General features: G+C 45.4%; 1 protein-coding gene across 15 annotated transcripts in view; it reads left to right on the top strand.

Moving 5' to 3' along the window:
- ANKRD6 (ankyrin repeat domain 6) overlaps nt 1-21,668 on the top strand; it is a 183,292-nt gene that overhangs the window by 140,588 nt on the left and 21,036 nt on the right. For 5 of the 15 annotated variants that reach the window (XM_027601240.1, XM_027601232.1, XM_027601234.1 and 2 more), the window contains exons 3-8: nt 4,478-4,576; nt 11,255-11,353; nt 13,205-13,303; nt 17,475-17,573; nt 18,968-19,066; nt 21,028-21,126. In XM_027601240.1, the coding sequence (XP_027457041.1) occupies nt 4,478-4,576; nt 11,255-11,353; nt 13,205-13,303; nt 17,475-17,573; nt 18,968-19,066; nt 21,028-21,126 (594 nt within the window). Of the gene's footprint in view, nt 1-4,477; nt 4,577-6,654; nt 6,993-11,254; nt 11,354-13,204; nt 13,304-17,474; nt 17,574-18,967; nt 19,067-21,027; nt 21,127-21,668 lie in introns of all 15 variants that reach the window. The other 10 variants (XM_027601244.1, XM_027601245.1, XM_027601243.1 and 7 more) reach the window with 5 other exon arrangements.

The raw sequence follows: 21,668 nt of genomic DNA, 5'->3' as shown, positions 1-21,668 counted from the left end.
ATTAGAATCACTCAGGGAGGGTGTATAACCACAGATGCCTGGGCCCCACAACAGAGAGTGGAGTCAGAAACTCTGGTGAAGGGGCTCAAGCGTCAATATAGGTGGACGGACAAACAGACCAACCTGCCCAAGGGATTCGATGTATGGTGAGGATAGAAAACCTCTGTCCTTGTCCTTGAGATTCTAAGGAAACCAGGTCATTTCCATAGGTCATCATCTGGGAGTCTTGGGAGCTTCCTAACAGTGAGAGATGAAACGCCTCTGCCAGGAGAGAGCCCCCCACCACCGCCAGAAAGGGGGCAGCAGGTAGAATGGTGGGTCAGAACGTGGGGGCCAGAATCAGTTGGCTTAGGGGTGAATCCAGGCTCAAATTACCTGCTTTATGACACAGAAAAAGTGACAGGGTCCCTCCATGCCTCAGTTTTTTCATCTGTAAAATGGAAATTCCTCATCTTAAAAATAGTGCCTACGTCATAGGGTTGTGGGGAGGATTGAATGGGCTAATACATGTAAAATTCTTAAGATATCACATAGTAAGTATCCCATAAATGTTAGCTGCGGCTGTTTCTTCCTCTTGTCCTTATTAGTGGTCTCCTGAGCCCTCCAGAGCCCGGGTTGAGTTGAGTTAACTTGAACTAGTCATTGAACTGGGGGAGGTCCCAGGACAAACGGATGCTTCAAAAATTTCTTCCTCTTATCATTCATAGTTCACAGTCTTTTCTCCTTTTCCCATTTCTTTCATTGGCCAGTCCTACAGGCAGGAAGATGAGAGCAGTTGCACTCTGGAGTCTTAAGTCATTCAGAGACTCCTCTTAGGGTCAGTTATTATTTGCCCCCTCACACTTAGGGATTGCAGCCTTCTCCATGTCACTGTTGCACCTGCTTCAATACTTATGCAGCTCCTAGATGTATACACTTCCTCCGAGGGGCTGGGACATCCCAAAATCTGGAGTCTGCAGCGACCCCTAGACTCTCCATTTCTCTGAGGTCAAGCCTGGAATTGGAATTTGCTCCTGTGTCCCTGGTAGCCTCAGTCCGCCTATGGTTGAGGAACACTGGCACCTCTTTGACATAGCCCCATTCCACCCCAGAGTCAACTTGGCTTCATCATTCGTGGAAGGCACAGTCCTGCCCTCAGGCGGATTATGGCCCAGTTGGAAGGAAAAGCCAGGGCCCAGGGTGACACTCAAAACAGAATGTGGTGGTTTCCTAAGAGGAAGCTCAGGTGCTGTGGGAACGGAGAAGATAAGCCAGGGAATGCTTCTTGGGGAATCAGAGAAGGCATAGTTTGGAGAAGGGCATTCCCTGGAAGAATGCCATCCAGCAGAGATGCAGAAACTGGAAACCATGGGCTATATTTCAAAATGGAAGTGGACAAGTGGATCAAAACTGACTGGCAGGAGGGGCGCCTGGGTGACTCAGTCAGTTATGTGTCCAACTCTTGATTTCAGCTCAGGTCATGAACTCAGGGTCATGAGATCGAGCTCTATGTCAGGCTCTGTGCTGAGTGTGGAGCTGAGTATGGAGCGTGCTTAAGATTCTCTTTCTCCCTCTGCCCACCCCCCCTTAAAAAAAAAAGGGCTGGCCAGTAGGAACCTTGACCCTTCAGCTGGAGCCCATTTGGCTATCCAAGTGATCTGATTTCCAACCCTTCACCCAGGTCTGTTTGCCATTGAAAATATCCCACTGGTCTGTGCTAAGGCAAAGGAGCAGGGGTGTCAAAGAAGAGAGGGAACAGTTGGGGTATCTTCAGGGGTGAGGGCTGAGGACAGCTGGAGGGAAGGAAAACCCATCTTAGATGGTGGATATTACCTCATTTATCTTATTTCAAGTTTTTATGGGGTGGATAGTGGCGGCTATTCCTCTTTTATAGGTGAGAAAATGGGCTTAGGAGAGAGTTGTGCACAAAGTCACACCGTTGTTATTAGTCAGAGCCAGGATTTGAACTGGGCTTGTCAGGAGCCAGTGCCTCCAGCCTGCCCTTTCGCCACAGAGGGGATTTTCTGCTGACTTTGGATTGGGAAGGTGCCTCTAGTCCAGGCCCATCTTGTCAGTAATTTATAGATTCTAAAGCGCCCTCCCGGGTGTGACCTCGTTTGAACCGCAGCAGCATTTCCTTCTGCCTTCTGATTATTTGTGTTCATTTGGGCAAACCCTTTTGCCTCCTTGGGCGTCCACGTCCAACCAGGCATATCTGGTTGCTGAGGAGGATGTTCCTCGGGCTCCCCTGACCTGACACCTGGAGACTCCTTGTCCTTTGTCCTCCTTCCAGGCTCTCTCCAGTGACTTCTCCCCATCAGGGTTTATATTTTCCAGTTGCTCAGAAGCACTTGGGTCCCACCATCCTGTCAGCCTTCCTAAAAGCACACGCATCTGTCTCCTCACAAACATGACGAACTTCCGTGTTTTATAATGCCTTAGAACCTTGGTGAAGGTGATTATCTGATGTCCTCAACAAGGACACGTGATGACAGATGGAGCCTGGGACCAGGCCCAGGGAGCGGAACCCGCTTAGTTGGCTCCATCTGATCGGCTGTGGACCTTTCACTGAAAGAATGAAGGTTAAGCAGTGTGCACTGAGACAATTGCTAGCCAAGGAAGGTCACTCCATCTTCTCTTAGACATTACCTTTTTAGGAAGACTTTTTATAGCCCACTTTCTTGGGAGTAACTTTTTTCTTAATTAAGAATTCTAATTTTAAAGTGAGCTCTGACCTCTTTCTTTACGGAATCATTCTAGTGCTTTGATTGCATTTCATGGGTAGAAATTAAGATCCTTTATTGTCTGCTATCTCTGTTTTCCTCCAAGGCTAGGTACCCATGGCAAACTGACACTTTATGGAGATCATAAATGGGTGTATCCTGCTAGAATATCAATAAAGCTCTTTGGAAAGTTTTATTGAGGTGCTAGAAGGACGTAAGAGACTATTATCCCCTTAATAAGAGACCCATATGAGATGCAGAGGGTGTGTTTCAACATGGGTGGGAGCCATGGCTAAATGATTTTTGAAGCAGGAGGGAGAACATTTCTTCACAGTGAACTTGAGTGAGAAAGCAAAGGGAACATAATGTCTCCTTTAGAATTTGAGGAATTTGGAGTTTGGCAAGGTCAGTTCTCTGGATAGTTGATTTATACCGAAGAGAGTAATTCTGGGTGTTACTCCCGTGTCATAACCTCAGGAGGCTGTGTATTAGTTAGGGCTGTTGAAGGATGGTCAATAGGGCTGTGATCCAACAATAGGGCTACGAAGTCCCCCTCAGATGCACAGGGACATGTGCAACAAATGTGTTCTGCAAACCACTGAAAAGAACCTGGATGCCCATCAGTAGAGAATGTGTGAATAATGAATACATGAACCGAAACTACATGTGACAATATGAAAAAAAATTTATAAAAAATATAACATTGGACAAAAAAATTGCCAAGTGATAAAAAGTTTAATACTATTTATGTAAGGCTCTAAAGTAAGCAAAACAATGTTTAGTTATTATTTATAGCAATAAATGGATAGTAAAGTATAATTAATGGCAAAAGAATGAAGAATACCAAATTTAAGAATGGTTATCTCTGGAGCTGGAGGGAAATGAAATCTGGGAGGGGTTCACAAGGAACATCTATGGTGTTTTAAAGTGATTGGTGGGTATGTACATTTAAAATATTATTCATATTTTTGAATGGCTGAAATATGTTGTAATTTTAAAATTTGTTTTAAAAAAGGGAGAACCAAAATAAATAAATAAAAAATAAGTAAGTAAAAAAGGGAGAACCTATTCAAAGCTGTTTGACCAGTAGTTTCAATTTTTAATAATTACTAACCAGATTTTTCTGAGCTGATTAGCTTGACCTCTTACTGTTCTCCTATCTTTTGCCCTATCCCAATTCATTGTGACCATTCCATCATGCTTGAGTATTAGCACCAGGGGGAAAATAAGAGAAAACATGAAACCCCTCATATTCCTACTTGTTTGTGGAGTGGGGAGTAGAAATTATGCACTGAAGGAAATCTTCACATTTTTAGCATATTTTATTCATTTATCACAATGCCAATAACAAAGGTTAACTGAGACAAACTTGAATTCTGAGTAAATATATAAGAATCTCCTGCCTAACTGAAGGGGAAGGGGGCTTCCACTATGTAAACCTTGCTCTAGGCCCCCACCCCCTCCAGAGCAGTGGTTATTTTTTTTAAAGATTTATTTATTTAAAGATTTATTTTTTTTTAAGATTTATTTATTTATTTGTTTAGAGAGAGAGTGTGTGTGTGCATGAGCAGGGAAGGGGCAGAGGGAAAGGGAGAGAATCTCAAACAGACTCGATGCTGAGCACAGAGCCTGACGTGGGCCCAATCCCATGACCCTGAGATCATGATCTGAGCTGACACCAAGAGTCAGGAGCTCAACTGACAGCCACCCAGGCGCCCCCAGAGCAGTGGTTTTGATGTCCTATTCTGAAATAAGTGTTTGCTTTGCATTAACAGCATGGCCGGACCCCCCTTCATCTTGCTGCCAATAAGGGTCATCTTTCTGTGGTCCAGATCTTGCTGAAGGCTGGCTGTGACCTTGATGTCCAGGATGATGTGAGTAGAAGCCACATTCTATTGGAATGGGTTGTTAGGGGAGCTTGTCTGCCTAGAAATCCAGAGTATAGTGTATAGCCTGCTGTAATGTGGGAAGGTAGAAGATGCACTCCCAGCACTTTTTAGCTTCATCTTGGTCCCCATGGTGGGAAGAACTTCCTCTTGAAGACCTGGGATCCATTCTAGGTACCAAGCTAGAGTTTGCAAGGGTGGGGTGGTTTTCCCATCATGGTTCATGTCCTATCTAGTATCATCCAAGTGTAGAGCCTCAAAGGGTATTTTGCCTATGTCCTGTCTCAGTGTGAAGGAGCACATGACATACACATACACCCAAGTGTGGGCAAGGCCTGTTGGAAATCTGTCATTGACCAAGCGTACCATTAGACAAAAAATAGGGCTGAAAAACTTAATTTTTTCCTCTTCTCACCTTGATTTCTCTTAGTGTACATTTAGTTAAAGAGGACCTGTCCAAAAGAAAAAACTGATACCATAGAATCCAAGAAAAAGGAAGTCTTGAAAGAATTCCCTCTGGTGCTATGCCTTTATTAAGACTCAGTCTCTGAGTCTCTTCATTCAGATTATCTAGAGAAAGACTCTGATTGGCTCCTTCTTTGGAGTCAAGTATCCATTTCTGAGTCAATCAACAGTGGCTGGGATGATGTCATGTAGCGCACAGGGTTGTCTTGGGTCTTTGGGGAAATAAATTCTCTAAGAGGAGGATATAGATAAGATTATGTAAATGGTCCTCCAATTAGTTATTAGGAAAAAGTCCTATGATAATGGGATTGGAAGCTATTTTCAGAAACTGTTTCTAATTTCAACTCTAATTTGTGTGGTAGGACTCTAAGAAATAAGAAATTTTGTGAGGAACACAAAATCTTGTAGAATTTGCACTTAACCATAATCTCTTCCTGACTCTCCTTGAATAACTGTGGTTACAGAGTGTTAATCAAATTTCAGACCCTCAGGTGTGCTAGGGTATAGGTTACCAAAGTGCTTCTAATTTTCTTTAGTCGTCTGTGTAATGTTCTAAAACTTGGCAGACACACAAGTGAGATGGACAGCATTTGTAAAGAAATAGCTAAATGTCATTGCTTTATGTACAGGCAGAAGGCTGTCCAGTATCATTCATAAATCTCTGGTTATATTTGGAACGTGTTGGGTCATCAAAAATGTTACTTTCAAAAGATGCTGGTTTAGCTTTTAGCTATTGATTTCTACTTTTGGTCATATTTTTTTCCCCACACTCTAAACTATCATAACATTCCTGATTATATATCATCTCCTTAGACGACAGGAATGAACATACAAGGAGAGAGAGAAGAGATTCTGACCACAGAAAAGGCAGAGCATTGAGTTTCTCGTACAGACATGTTGGGATGCATCTGGTCTTCTCTTTGCCTAATTAGAGTCCTCACTGGCCATTCTGGCAAGGCTACCATGCCAGGCATGTTAACGCATTCCTACCCAACTCCTGCCTCTGGTTTTGAGCTCCGAGAATCACTGTGTTCTCATACAGCAAAAGCCATGCTAACTTCCTAGAAGTTTATATCAGGCAAGGTAAGAAGTAAAATAGGAGTTTTCACAAGGTAGCCAAGGGGAGACATGTCAGCCGAAGGAAATTCAGCGCTACTTTCAGACAGGAACACCTTCATTTCATTTATTGGAATAATGTATTTTCTTGCATCTTTTCCCTGCCCTAATCAGACAGTGTGTACATTGCTTCTCCCTGATAGCTTAAATCAAGACAAAAACAAAACAAAAACACAGCAACAAAACAGTGTAAAAATGGTTGAGAAAGGAGAAGGTAGAATTGATCTTCACTAGTTCTGAAGCAATGCATTTGCCAGAATATTGTTCATGTCTCTCTTCTACATATTTCTTGTGCCTGTTGGTGATCAGCTTTGAAATTTATGCAGGAATTCAAAGAAGAAAACTATGGGTGTTTTTTTTTTAAAGAAGCTGGGACGTTAATTATTGGAAAAAAATCAGTTCAGAAGTTACCTGTCTTGGATGATGGGTAGAAATAGAGAATGTTAATGTTGTGAAGAATTTACTCCTAACTTCATATTCTACAGATACATACCTTATGTCATGGTAAGGACTGAGAATTAGTTGAAGAATGACCTCCAGTGGCCTGGAATGGGATTATTATGAATTTCAGCCTGTGGAAACCAGTTCTTTAGAATATGCAACTCCAAGAGAAAATTCCCGCTTGCTTCCGGCCAATCCTGTCAACTCACATTGGACCTCTGATGCCATCTCTGATTGGTCCATGAGCAACCACACAGCCCCCACCTCAGAAATAGTCCAGGACCCCGTGGCCATGATAAAAGCCACGAAGGAAGAAAAAACTAAGAAAAACCAGAGAAGAAAGGCTAGCAAGAACCCTAGAAGATCAGAGAGAGAAAAAGAGGTCAGCAACTTGCTTTGCACACCTGCGCCATTCTGGGCTTCCTTACAACATATCTGTCTGTGCCACCTGGGAGAGATTCCTCCTGAAGAGGGACGTGTTCCGCCTTAGCGGGACTCGGGTTTCTTCCATGAGCTTAGCTTCGGCATCTGCGTGCATTGTGCCCACCCTTTCTCACCATGTAGGAGAGAACACTAAAAGTATTTGGCAACAAAGATGGAGACCTCAGAGGTTCCAAACTCCTTAGATTCCATACGTGAGAAACACTGAAGTCAGAAAAATTGAGAGATTGGCAGTTCATGCACTTTGCAAACAGGTCAGCATGTTCCAAACCAAAGTGCCAAACTGCAAGGTGGCTGGCTCTCTGCGTTTCCAGCTGCAGTGTTTTTCCTTTTGCATCTTTGTAGTTAATCATTCCACAAATATTTCTTGGGTGCCTGTAGTGGCCATGGCATTGTACTAAAGCACTCAGCTAGGGGATGCCATCAAGAGGCAGCTGATCTTTTTTAAGGCCTGCCAGACTGAGGTTCATTGATTTCACGGGGTGGAAACAGCTTGGAGTTAAGTGCAAAGAGCCTTGACAGTTTGAATTTGGGCCTAACCACACTACCCCGAATTAGCTGGTTATCCTCGGCTAGACACTGAACAGCACTGAGCCTTCGTTGTTGTTGTTTTTTTTTTAATCAATAAAATGAGAATTAGATGCCACTTAGAGTATAGTAGAGGGTCAGTATTTACTGAACAAACAACTATCGAATGCTGTTAAGAGTGTCATACCTTTTGCAGCATTCTTTTTTCAAAGTTTCAGAATTTCATGATGTATTTAGATAATATAGAAATAAGGATTATGTCAAAGTTGCTGCCGGGGTCTGCTAATAAGTATGTATTGAGGACACGTTTTGTTGTTTTCTATGTCCTATTTCAAAGAGGAAATGTTTCGGGGCACCTGGGTGGCTCAGTTGGTTGGGTGTCTGCCTTCAGCTCAGGTCATGATCCCAGAGTCCTGGGATTGAGCCCCACGTTAGGCTCCCTGCTCAGCGGGGAGCCTGCTTCTCACTCTCCCTCTGCCTGCCTCTCTGCCTACTTGTGCTCTCTCTCTCTGTTAAATAAATAAATAAAATATTAAAAGAAAAAAAAGAGGAAATGTTTCCAAGGTACATTTTATAGGAGGAAAGTTGATTCCCAGGTAACTGGCCCTGTTTCAGTTGAGGGTCTCGGGTGCTCGATTGGGTTGTGTTCTGGGGAAGAGTAGCCCTGAGATAGATAGCCCAGGCTGGCCCTTTGCTTATGTGTTTCATGTCTCTTTGAGTGGCCTTCGACTCTCATCTTGGTAACTTTGGAGTGGCTGGTGTTTATAAGCCAGAGAAATTGTCTTCCTCAGTCCTCCAGAACTGTCCCATTCAGTGTTTGCAAAGCTAATGGCACGGCTCAAGGACAGCCACTTGCAGTGGGGAAAGGCTGATGTTGGCCTTCTCAGCAGTGTTTATCTGATGAGGCCAGGACCCGGGCTCGGAGTGAGGCCTCTGAGGGCAGTGAAGATGGAGGGGAAGTGGTGGTCTGGAGACAGGCAGTGCCTCTAAAAGTCTCTGCAAGAGACACCTGTCCCAGTGGCTCAGGACAGTCTGTGTTCTCACTGTAGTCTCACCAAGTTGTTAGATCTCCTTGAGTCTTGTTAATCCGTCTGGAAATTTACTTTTAAAGGCTAAACCAAAAGTTAGATTTAGCTTCTTTCGTTGAACTAGAGTTTCACAAAGGAAAAGACCTCCGTAGGGAAGCAAAAACAGATGATTCATGCCGAGAGCAAGTAATAAATAATAGTGATGTTCTGGCTCCAAAGCTGCTTGAACTCGTGATTTAGGGGTAGCTTGTGAAACATGATAAAACACTTGACCTGCAACATGGCTTAGGCTAGATTGTGCTCTACCCAGCAAGGCCCCTCGTGCAAAGACTCAGAAGAGTGACCGACATGACCCATGAGTTCCGGGCTTTGTGCACAACACATATGCACAACACAGATCGAATGGTTAAGTTCCGTTCTGTGTCAAGGTTGTTATCATCAGTCCAAGGAGTGCTGATCTGAGTGCTGGCAGTCTGTGGGAATTAAAGCCTCATCAGTATTTACCCCTAGAGAAGGAGCTGCAGTCTCCCCTTCTTGCCGAGACCAGAGCGCCATCTTTCACATCAGGTCATAAATTGCACTTCAGGCCCATTTTGGGAAAACCTGTCACCATTCTGAGGGGGAAATGGCAATTGTGGGAATTCTTATTGAAATTTTTAAAAGTTAAGACTTGGGCAGTTTCTCAAAGGATGACTTGTTTGGGCATAGTGTATGTCATCTGGAAACACTTCCTAGGATGTTTGAGGTGAATGTGTAATGGCTTGACGTGCCTCCTGCACCCCACATCCAGTGGCCACGTTCCTCTTGTGACTGCAGACGCGCAGAAAGGGTTCTCTTTGAGTAAGGGGTCTCTGGGAAGGTGGACAAGAAGAAAACCCAGTCTAAACCTAATGTCTAATGGGAATAATGGCTTATGATGCCAATGGGGAGGTTCATGATAGAAATGCTGTGGGCAGTGAATCAGTTATAATACTGGAGCTGGATGTGCTGACCCATCACTGTGGAAATCCCTTACATTCTACACATGAACAGTGAGAAAAGATTCTGAGACGTGGACAATCCCATTATTGGTATATTGTTACAGCTTAGACTTTTAATAAATAGCAGTTTTTCCTGTGGCTAAACTTATATTTATTAAATATAAAAAGTAGGAAACTATTTAAAAGTATAAGGAAGAAAATAAAAATCACTTCCCCTCATGGACTTTTAAAGGGAGTTTTTTAGCTTTAAGAAAGTGAATTTGAGTTTTAAATAGCATTAAGTGTTTTATTGTGATAAAATGCATATAACATAAAATTTACCATTTTAACCATTTTTAACTGTACAGTTTAGTGGCATTAAGTACATTTGCATTGCTGAACAACCATTATGACCATCCATCTCCAGAATTTCTGTTTGGATTAAGTGATTTTAACGTGCATTGTTGTTTGTTCTAGATTCCAGGGTGTTTAGTAAGTAGAATCAGTACTTCATTAAGGCGATTCATAAGTAGCAGTGTATCCCCCTTAAAAAAATCTCCATATTTTTTGTCTTATAATAAGACAAAAAGAGAATAAAAATAACTTATTTTTATTCTCTTTCCTCTCTTGGGCTAAAGATGAGGGATGCCCCACGGTGTGTCCTTTGCCCCTCTGGTGCTCCACCAGAACATTTTTAGGCAGAACTCTTACCAACCAAATCATAGAACCCAAGAAGGGAAGGGACAGAACTTAGGGAGCATCCACCCCTCCTTTACAGGTAAAGAAACTGAGGCCCAATGAAATGACAGGTGTCTCCCAAAACTGTGCAAGATTCATATCTCCTGTCCCCCTTGCCCTGCACCTCTCCCTTCCTACCAGAAGTTTTCCACACTGTTCACCTATCTCCCCATTTCAGTTTGGACCCCAGGCTAGACTTAATTTGTTTCGACTTGATTTCCTGAGTACATGTCAGAGATGAGATGTGCTCTTAGAAACTTCAGAACTCTCTCTTTTCTTGACCATCTTACTTTCAATTGCAGCTAGGGGAAAGAGTCAAGTTCCCTTTGGTGCCCTGATGGAGAAGGAGAAGATCAGCAATCCCCAGCATCTGATCATAAAGAAAATGCAGTATAAATCAGTGAGGATGCTGTCATGAAATATCAGAATAGGCTTCGTAGACTTATGCAGTGATAGTCCCTGGAGTCTTCAGATGACATGGCATAAATCTCTACATTACCCTCAGCCCATATAAGTCAATCAACAAATACACACCTGTCATCAAATCGTTGAGTGTTGCTAGCTGACTTAGCCAGATAGTGATTCCTCTGAAAGAGAGCAGGCAACTAGAGGACTCAGGAGGGAGTAAAGATCGATGGTTTAACTGCACAGCACACACAGGCTAGCTCTCAGACCCACTTTCCAGATGTGACAGTCATAATCTCTGAACACTGCCATTCCTTGAGGCGGCAGGTAGGTGCCTGACCCTCATTCTAATGTCAGCTCTGAAGTCATTCTGTGGTCGGTCTAAGGTTCCTACTGAGTTTGGGAACAAAAGAGCTCTGCCTGGCATGGTGGCCGGTCTGCTCCGATTGAGGACAGGAGATGTCCCTGTGTCAGAAGAGCGCAGAGTGGTGCAGGGCAGGGCTGGGAGAGCTGACTGATGTTCCTGCCAACATGTCACTCTGCAGGGGGATCAGACCGCCTTGCACCGGGCCACAGTGGTGGGGAACACGGATGTCATCGCGGCGCTCATTCAGGAGGGCTGTGCTCTGGACCGCCAAGACAAGGTGACGTGGGACATGTCCGCCTGAGGACCCTGCTTCGGGAGCTTGTGACTGTTCAATGTTATCATTCCTGAGTCCTATCACTCATGCTTTAACAGGATAAAATCAGCCCAACTTTCTTTTGAAACAGTATCTAATATCCCAACAAATTGTATTTTTTTAAATCCTTCCTCCTGTTCTGTGGCAGCAGTGGGCAACCACATAAATATAAATGGTAAAGAAAAAAACTCTAGAAATAATGACCTGTGGAGGCCTGGATGGGGGAAAGGATGTGCCCTGGACTCAAATTAACTTGCTCACTTGACTTAAAAAAAAAAATAGAATTTGAAATATATTGGGAGGAAAAAAATGAGCAAAATCAACTCTTTAAGAAATCCCAATGATATATTTTATATTAATCGTTGCTTTTAAATCGTTAATCTTAAAACAGGGAACTTTGTAATTAAGTGCAGTTCGGTCTCTGTTTACTTTTGTAGACAACTTTTTAACTCAAGTGTCCCATATATACAGAAAAATGTGCAAATTATAAGCCTGCAGTTCAGTGAGTTTTCACTAACTGAGCACATCTTTGTGAGCCCCCAGATCAAGAAGCAGATCATTAGCAGCATGCCAGAAGCCCCCTCACAAGCATCCCCATCCAGTCACTTTTCCTTCTGCTTCCTGCTGTGTGCAGTCAGTCCCCCAGGCCAGCCCACACATGGCCACTACTGTTCCCAGCACCACCCCATTCCCTGGCCTTTCAGACCCTACCTAGCCTCCTCCTTATGGGTGTTGGTGCCATTCAGCCAGTCTCGTGGTATGGACGATGAAGAGCCAAAGCCAGTGCCTGGACGTGCACGGACAGCGCACCTGCCCTGCCCCCAGCCCTGCTCCACGCTCTGACCTGGAACAGCACACGCGCGGTCTCTCCACCCCTCCTCTGCATGCTTCTCCCTCCCTATAACCCCAGCCCTCTCAGCCCTACTGCACTCACTTCACTGCACTTCATATTTCTATCGTAGGAGGTTAAGCAAATACCAGCTGTGTGTGTTAATTGGTTGGTTTTTATTTAAAAAGCCACATATTGAGGACACTTGTTTATCTTCTTTACAAGTCACTGTTGTCTCAATGTCTGTTTATTTGTTTTGGTCCCTGAGACTTTGGATTAAACTGGGTGAGATTAAATTTGGGGGAAGAAAAAGAGAGGAGGAATCTGCCTATCCAGCCCTTGGGCCCGGCAGCTTATGAAGCTGGACTCTTCATTTGCCGGATCTTTGCAGGATTCTCTCTGGGGCCAGGAGCAGAGCAGAGGAGACCCCAGGGGTGATGGAGGTGGGAAGGAATGAACATCTTGTCGATGTTGTTTTCTGTTAAATGTGACTGTGGATGAGCCTTTCTCAACTGGGGTTCCCGGAGAGATTTAAGCACTAATGCCTTAAGGCATCTATTGTACATCATAAATCTAAAATGGTACTTGCTGGGGTGCCTGGGTGGCTCAGTCGTTTAAGCATCCAACATGATTTCAGCTCAGGTCATGATCTCGGGGTAATGGGATCAAGCCCCGAGTTGGGCTCCATGCTGGGGGTGGAGCTTGCTTAAAATTCTCTCTCCCCCTCTTCCTCTGCCCCTCCCCGCCAAAAATTGTAAAAAAATAAAATAAAATAAAATAAAATGGTACTTGTTATGTACCATTTCTGGGAGAATGGAGAAACTAGCCACTGAAATCATTTTCTGGGCTCTGTGGTTCCTATGAGAAGCCCCATTTGAGAAAGGACCTGTGATGCGTACCCTAGAAATACACTGTGATGTATTGATTCTAATGAGATGAATTAGGTCTTGGGTAATGTGCTTTCTGTCTCCGTATGTGTTCCTCAGGACGGGAATACGGCCCTACACGAAGCATCCTGGCATGGTTTTAGCCAGTCAGCCAAACTGCTCGTTAAAGCAGGAGCCAATGTGCTTGCCAAGAACAAGGTGAGGCCCAACAGGTGCTAGAACTCTCCGTTCACAGGTGGGGATGGCTGCAGGCTGTTGTCCCTGTGTGAGCCTCCTTACTGAGCGAAGCGAGAGCTCGGGGGACCAGGGGAAATGAAACATAATCTCCATGGTGAGCAAGAGAACCTACTAGAGTGGCTTTGACTTCCTCTGAATTCTCCTGGCTCTCACCACTTTCCCATTGGTTTATCCAGGTGTGGTTTGGCAAGCAGCCCTGTCCTCCTGCAGACGGGGAGAAGCCAGCAACACCTCTTTTCCCGCATTTTCCTGTCTCCCCTCCAGTCACTCATCATGTCTCATCCCCTTCCTTCTGTGCTCATTATTAATGAATGCATCTCTGGATTACTGCAGAAACCTCACAGCAGATTGGCCAGCTTGCTTAGTCCCTTCTTCATCCTGCTCCTTCTCTGCTCAGAAACCTTCCAGGAAAGCTCCCCAGCCTGATGCTGTCTTAGGCCTCCCTGGAGTGGCCTCAGTCTATGTCTGCAGCCTCTTCCCTGAGCCTTTCCCAGTATGTGCCTCGTGTGCTACCAGAGTGGGCTCATCGTCCCTCCTGTTGCCCGCTCCCTTTGGGGAAGGCTGCTCCTCCTATCTGCCTATCCAACCCGGGTTCCCAGGGCAGTGGCCTCTCCCTCCCCAAAGGCCCATCAGGCTCTTTCCTGCAGAGCTCCCTTGGCACTCCACACAGCTTTGTGCTGTCATTTACTGGTTAAATGTTTCTCATGGGGGCGCCTGGGTGGCTCAGTCGTTAAGCGTCTGCCTTCGGCTCAGGTCATGATGCCAGGGTCCTGGGATCGAGCCCCGCATCGGGCTCCCTGCTCAGCAGGAAACCTGCTTCTCCCTCTCCCACTCCCCCTGCTTGTGTTCCCTCTCTCACTGTGTCTCTCTCTGTCAAATAAATAAATAAAATCTTAAAAAAATTTTTTTCTCATGGTTCCCTCATGGGACAACAGCTGGAGGAAAAGAAGCAAGCCATGCATTGTAGTGTCTCCAGTAATGCCCGAGTCACTGCAAACTGGTGGCTGCTTCATTTCTTCAAAGTGGTATATTGTCCGGAACATGAGTTGTAGGTGGACCCATGTTGTATCTTAGATCCTAGAACTCTGAGAAGTAGGTGGTTCCCAGTTAATGGATAGGGAAGCCTGAGCTGGGAGCCAGTAGTCTCAACAAAGGCACACAGGTAGGGCCATAAACTAGCCTGACTCCGTCTGCTCCACCACACTGCCTCCTATCCTGTATGGGGCCCTGAAGGTATTGTGGAAAGCCACAAGGTCTCTCTAGATAGAACAGGAGAGACTGTCAGAAGCAAAGGTAGGGGCTATCCCAGAAAAGGACTTCTACGTTCTGCACCAGCCACATCCTCTGGCGAAGCCTCTAAAAAGGCCCTCCCCTCTGCCCCCACCTTTACTGAGGTATAACTGACAAATAAAATCGTAAGATATTTAAAATGTACAAAGTGATGATTTGATATATGTATATGTTGTGACAGGATTGCCCTCGTCGGGTTAATGAACACCCCCCTCACCTCACATGTTTACACTTTCTAAAAAATTTTTGATGTAAACATTTCAGTTCTATCCTTTGTATACAGTTTACCAACTATAGTCACCATGTTTTATGTTAGACAATACTCGTAACTGAAACTTTGTACCCTTTTACCAACCTCTCCCTATTTTCCCCACCCTCCACGTGTAAGTGATACCATACAGTATTCTCTCTCTGGCTTATTTCATTTAACATAATGTGCTCTAGGCTCATGCATGTCACAAATGATAGAATTTCTTTCCTTTTTTGAGGTTGGATGATATTCTGTTGTATAAGAGCATTCTGTTGTATAAGAACTTAGTGAGTATATCAGCCCCTGTCTGGGAGATAAGTACTCATTACTCAGGATGGAAAAATGCCTGCTACGCATATCTACCTAGGTCACATTTTCTAAATGTCAGCTTCTGAGGCATAATCCATATACAATAAAGTTCAGCCTTCTTAGGTATATTGTTGTATGAGTTTTGACAAATGTATACAGTTGTGTAACCACCTCCATAATCAAGATATAGAATGTTTCCATTGCCCCGGAGACTTCCTTTGTGCCCCTGGGTGGCAGTCTCCCACCCACCCACCACTCCCAGCTCTTGGCAACCACCGATCTGCTTTGCCTTTCCCAGAACATCATATAAATGGAATCAGAGTATACAGCATTTTGTGCCTAACTTCTTTCCCTTCATGTTTTTGAGAGTCCTCCATGTTGCTACATGTGAGATCAGTTCATTCCTTTTTATTGCCAAGTAAGAGTCCAGTGTATGAACATACCATCATTTGTGTATTCTCATCCACGGTTTTGGATTTTCTCGATCCAAATGTTTTTCAGCATAATTGATATTTTCTTATTAGCAAAGCAATGTTCGGTGTATAGTTCCAGAACCATCAGATTCCTTTTATTTCACCCATTTATTCAACACATTTAATAACTCCCACGAAACCAACACCTTTGAGACAACCTACTGCCAGGGCAGTAAGAATTACACCAAGCCAGGCGCTGAGCCCTTGCACAGAGGACGGAGTGTTTAAAATGTGGGCTGATCCTCCGTTTTTGAGAGCTAAGCTAGCAGTGGCTCTCTACTTGTTTGTGCTTTCAAATCTCCTGGAAAACTATAAACAAAAACAAAAGTGGGGGGGCGACAAACTCACCTGGTGACTGGGCCTCAGGTGACAGGCTGTCCTGGTTTTCCCTGGGCGAGGGGTTTCCCGGAGTTTGGGACTTTTGGTGCTGAGACCTGAACTGCCCAGACTCCACCCCCGGGCTGAGTAAATCAGAGTCCCTAGAAGGGTTGCAGCTGAGCACCAGTAGTCTTAAAATCTCCCCCAGGTGATTCTTTGGTGCAGTGGAAGGTTGATAACCCCCGAGTTCACCAAACGCTCAGGCCTATAACCTTCACGTTCCTTGGAGGGAGCAGTGAGGAAGAAAGATTCTACCCAGGCTACTTAGAGCTAAGGGTATGAGAGGGGAGGTAAGTGAACCAGAGACATACAGTTTTCCTCCGTGTGGTTTTTTGTTTTTCGTTTTTTTTTTTTTAAATAAAACTCATTCCTTTTCAAGAGGTGAGAAATAGAACATCCATGAGTATGGGCAGACAGTGCCATGGGATCCAGATCCGGGGCAAGGAAAAGCTGTGGGCAGGCAGTGAAATAGCTCTGAGCCCATACAGTTGCAGTCCTGACCCAGCTTTTTAGCTCGGCCCACCAATCTCTGAGCTTATAGACTTAACCTCCTGTTTGCTCCTAGGCTCTCTCAGACTAACACCACATCTCCTCTTGTGCTGTCTGCTTTTCTTGTGACTTTTATCGGCAGCCTTGCAGGCACCGTCTGCACTTTTTTAAAAAGTTCTGTTTATGTCATGAATTCTTTCTGTAACATTGCTATGGACGTGATTCTGACCCTTGGTTGTCACTGTAAAATGGCATATTGGTGGTGGAGCCCAAAAAGCAAGAGGGTCTCCATCTGTATGGTAAGCGGTGGACGTAATCGTAATTGCCTGCTGTGTGGGTACCTTGTCCATAGTTCAAATTTTGATGTTTCAAGGAAAACACAAGAATGGAAGGTTTCCAAAGGCGTACAAGTTAAATCTCAGTTATCTGCACTCACAGGAAGGGACCTCTTTTGCCTTTACTCCAGTGGTGGAGTATCGTAACCACAGCTGTTATCTGTGTTGGGCAGGAAGGATGCAGTCCTTTCCGAAAGGAGTGCAACGTACTGCACGCGCACGGCATTTTGCCATTAAGTAAATACGCTCTCACAGGCACTCCGAATTAATCCTCACAGCCTCAGGAAGTAGGGGTCACACTCCATTTTACAGGTAAGGAATTCCAGACTGAGCATTTTAAGAGTCTTGACCAGTGACTTTCAGCTAGGAAGTGGCAGAGCCAAGGCTTTGTGGCCGATGGGACTCTTGCGCCTGTCTGGATTCCACATTAACTGTTCTTGCCACTGAAACCCCTCTGCTGGGGTCACCAGTCAGGGAGCAGAGAATGTGAGCATTGACTTTTTTTTTTTCTTGCAAGTATCTATCACCCCTCTGCAAAGCCTGCCTCATGCAGGTCAGCCGAGAAGCATGTTGCTAACGTGTCCTCCCTTCTCTTGCCTCTCTCCAAGGCGGGGAACACCGCTCTGCACCTGGCCTGCCAGAACAGCCACTCCCAGAGCACTCGCGTCCTCCTGCTGGGCGGGTCCCGGGCCGACCTCAAAAATAATGTGGGTGAACAAATCCGGCTTCTCTCGCGCTCTCCTGTGTCACCTTGAAAAGTAACCCTGAAAGCATACTTGAGTATTAACACCTAGAAAATGAAACTGAAAATGGGAAAAGTGTTTGGGGACTGTCTGTAAAGTACTTTCTTTTTTGCTACGCCCTAAGGGGTCGGCCAGGGGGCAGGAGAAGAGGACTCAAAAGATTCAAACGCTGCTCTTCTCCCATCCTTTCCCCCTCGCTCCTCAGCATGGGTTTGTTTCAACATTTTTCATAGCATGTGCTGGCAAATGAGTCCAGGAAACCTCTGCCCACGTAGTGTTATGCAGTTAGCAAACGGCAGACGATGCCGTCCAGGGGAGATCCTCTGATGCCTGTGTCTACAAATTGGTTACTGAGGTGCCCTTGGGATGAGCCGATGGGTCAGTAGTTTTTAGAGGATGCCTGACTTTGGAGGTCACGTGGGCATGCCCCCTCCCTCCACAAGCAGCGGTGTTTCCTTTGTAAGTCCCGTGCCTCATCCCTTGACTAGAGACTCTGGCTGGGGCTCCTCTCAAAAAGTGGCCTTCAACTGAGGTCTCCCTCACTGAGGGCAGACTCCTCTAAAGTGGGTCTCAGAATGCCCTGAACTTGGGCTTTGAGCCTGGCTCCTTCTTAATCCAGGGGAGAAGGTCATGCTGGGTAGTGGCCATCTCTAGACAGAGTTTGAATGAAAACATCAAGAAAACACCGAAGAGTGTCCCGACTTTGTCTCCGGTTTTGTTTTCTCTGGGAGCGGATTAGCCCTTGCCCACTAAGGAAGATCTTGATCCTGAGTTTTTTCCTGAATGCTCTGTCTCCTGCCAGTGATTGCCTCATCGGCTCCCCGGACTGTTCTGCCCCGCCCCGCCTGAGTTATTGGGGTCCTACTAAAATGAGATGCAGCTTGAATTTTTTTAGAACACACGTGATCTTAAAATCTGACGGCTGTCCCTGCCTCACTGACCTTTGAGCCGTGACAAATCCATGATGGAAGAGGGCTCGTTTCCAAAGCAGTGCTGTTGGTCTTAATTCCGTATACTCCAGAGCCTTTGGGCTGTAGGAGAAGCTGTGGTGAGTGGGTTCCTAGCAAGTGCTGGAGAAGCAGAGCCTGCCTTAGCTCCGGTGAAGGCCTCGTGGGGAGCGGGCGTCCAGCATCTGAAACCCGAAAGCGGAGAGTCCGCTTGGAGAAAGCCAGTGGAGCCGCAGAGAACAGCAGAGCTGTGGGGCATGCAGTTGGGCGTCCACGGGAAAGGGGATGCTTCCAGTTCAGGCTGATAAGCTCTAAAGATATGCTAGTCTGCCAGTTTTTTAATCTTTATTTATTTATTTATTTATTTGGTAACTGCTCAGATTGTGCTCAGAGTTTGATTTCTGTCCGCAGGCAGGCGATACCTGTTTGCACGTTGCCGCACGCTATAATCACTTGTCCATCATTAAGCTCCTCCTCAGTGCTTTCTGTTCTGTCCATGAAAAGAACCAGGTCAGTGCATGTGTCCTCCCCATGGCTACCGGGCCCCCTTCCCACAAGGCTGGCAGGTGTGTTAGCACAAACGGGGGCAGAGGCTGCTGGGGGCCTCCAGTCCGGGACAAGGCCAGTGCTGGCCTTTGCATGAGTGTTCCACTGAGTTCCTGTGGTCCTGGTTTATCTGGCCTCCTGGACAGAGCCTGCTCTTCTCATTCCAGTGCATAGCTCCACGTTTGCATATTGAACATTTTCTGAAGATCCTGGGGCAGGTTTTGCTTATAATGCTTTCACAAAGGAAACCCTCAAAGAGGAACGTGGCTTAATAAATGGGCAAGGGAATTAGGTGTCTCCTGACTCCGTGAGTTCTGTTCCTTGCACTGCCACTTTGAGCTGATGGAGTCTCTGGTCTCTGTAAAACTGGGTATGTGATCTGCATCCGTGCCATATGCTGGGGGTTTGCAATAAAGCTGTGATTATTACAGTGTTCCATAGAAATGTGCATGATTTTCAGTAGTTTAATTTTTTAAAATGTCTTGGTATTTACTGATACCTAGGTGATACATTGTTTGGCTTTTCTGAGTTTGGGTGCATATATCTGTAATTTTAAAAACAGATTATTCAGATTAACGGTGCCCAATAACAGTGGTTTTTGACTCCTGCTGCATATTAAGAATCAGCAGGGAAATTATAAATACCATTGCTGAATCCTACCCCAGTTTAAATGACAGAATCCAGGTAATGGGATTTTTAGAAAGCTCTTGACCTAAGTGTGCAGACAGGATTGAGAACCACTGGCCTAGCTGAATACCTGATCCTGTCCTCCAGGCTTCCAGCGGATTCTCGCTCATCAGATTACCTTTACCCAGCCCCCACGAACCTATGTTTATCAACCTTGGCAGGATGTTTTTCAGTTACCTGAGAGCTTTGAGAAATCCCCATGCCCAACCTACACTTCAGAACAATTAAATCAGTGCCTGGGGGCGGGACTGGGTGTTAATAGTTCTTAAAGCTCCCCAGCTGATCCCAATTTGCAGCCAAGGTTGGAAACTTGCTGCAGAACATCCCCAACACACACAGCTAAGTGACTCAGCAGTGAACTAAAACTTCCCTGGCTACCCTTGGGGGAGGAGGGCCATGGGACAGCTGGGATTTTCATGCTACCCAGGAAAACACGTCATCCGGAGCTTTACCTGATCACCCAATGGGAGAGAATGGATTATTTCACATCTGTATTTGCCTTATTTATTTATATCCTTCTGCTTGGGGAAATACAAATGTTCACATTGGGAATTGGCCCACCAAGCTGCAGTTGTCCATAGCCTCCTTTCATAGTTGATTGTCTGAACATTTTTTGTAGAAAGAAAATAGCTTTATTAAAGGCTATTCGGTAAGAAGTTGAAAACAGCTGGTCTTAAGTAACACTGATTTTTTTTTTCAGTGATTCCACCCAAATGAAGAACACCCTGAGCCTGTAAAGTGATTCCCAGTGGGCCCCTTACATTCCCACGGGTGCTGCAGGGTTAGGATCCGCACCCCCCCCCCCCCCCCCCCCGTGCTTGCAGAAGTAGCCATTTTCTTGCAGCTTCTGCTCGTTCTAATACTCAAAAACCAAGGGGTCCTCTGCCTGGGCAGAGGGACGTGGTACAGAGCTCTGTGATGGCTAGCCTGCACACAGCCCATTATCCAGCTCGGTGTAAGGCTTCAGGTCTCCCCATTCTCAACAACCCCAGCCCAACCTTACTTTGCCTCCTGTAACTTAATCCTGTGATTTCTAGTATCCTCAGTCAGAAAGGAGTGTGATCTTTGTACCTAGGTCATTTTAAAGAGAACCATGTAACACTTGAGCAAAGGACCCCCTATCAGTCTAAGGCAAATCCTAATTTGAAAAGCTACCACCAGGCCATGGGATGAAAATCCGGAGGGCTGTATGCCATAATCAGATGGAGTTTAGCAGACTCTCTTCTGATTAATTTCAGGCTGGAGACACAGCGCTTCATGTTGCTGCTGCCCTAAATCACAAGAAGGTGGTTAAAATCTTACTGGAAGCTGGAGCAGATGGGACCATTGTTAATAATGTAAGTTAAGTTGCAACAATGTTTCTAAAAATAATTCCCACCCCTTTCCAGAATGGAGTGTGTTGTTACTACCTCACCTCCTGCAGGGCGCATAGCCTCACCCAGTCTTATTCTGCAAAGGGCACAAAGCTCCCGCAGCCTTACTCTGTAAGAGCTGGGGGTCTGTTAAAGCTGAGGACCCCGGAGGTGGCCTTGAGGGAACCCTTGCTCCTAGCAGCCCCATGAGTTGATGAACCCTAAGGCTTTATCCTTAGACTCTTAGTTGAAGTGAGCACATCCTACCAGTAAAGGGAAGATCGTGGGTGTCTAAGTAAACTGACAAGTAGATGTTATGGAAAGTGAGTTCCTGCCCTGTAAACGAATAGGCTCCTCAGAAAAGTGGCACATGATCGTCAGATTAATCATCCTCAAAACTCTCTTCTCTCTCCGAAATCACCTTATTCTTTCCTTCTCTCTCTCTCTCTCTCTCTCTCTCTCTCTCTCTCTCTCTATCTCTCTATCCCACCCCACCCTATTTCCTCTCTCTCTCCTAGGTCCTATGG

Source organism: Zalophus californianus, chromosome 7 (assembly GCF_009762305.2).
Source record: "Zalophus californianus isolate mZalCal1 chromosome 7, mZalCal1.pri.v2, whole genome shotgun sequence".
NCBI lineage: Eukaryota > Metazoa > Chordata > Mammalia > Carnivora > Otariidae > Zalophus > Zalophus californianus.
Note: the sequence above shows the minus strand (reverse complement) of the source record. Positions and strands in the feature narration are given on the sequence as shown.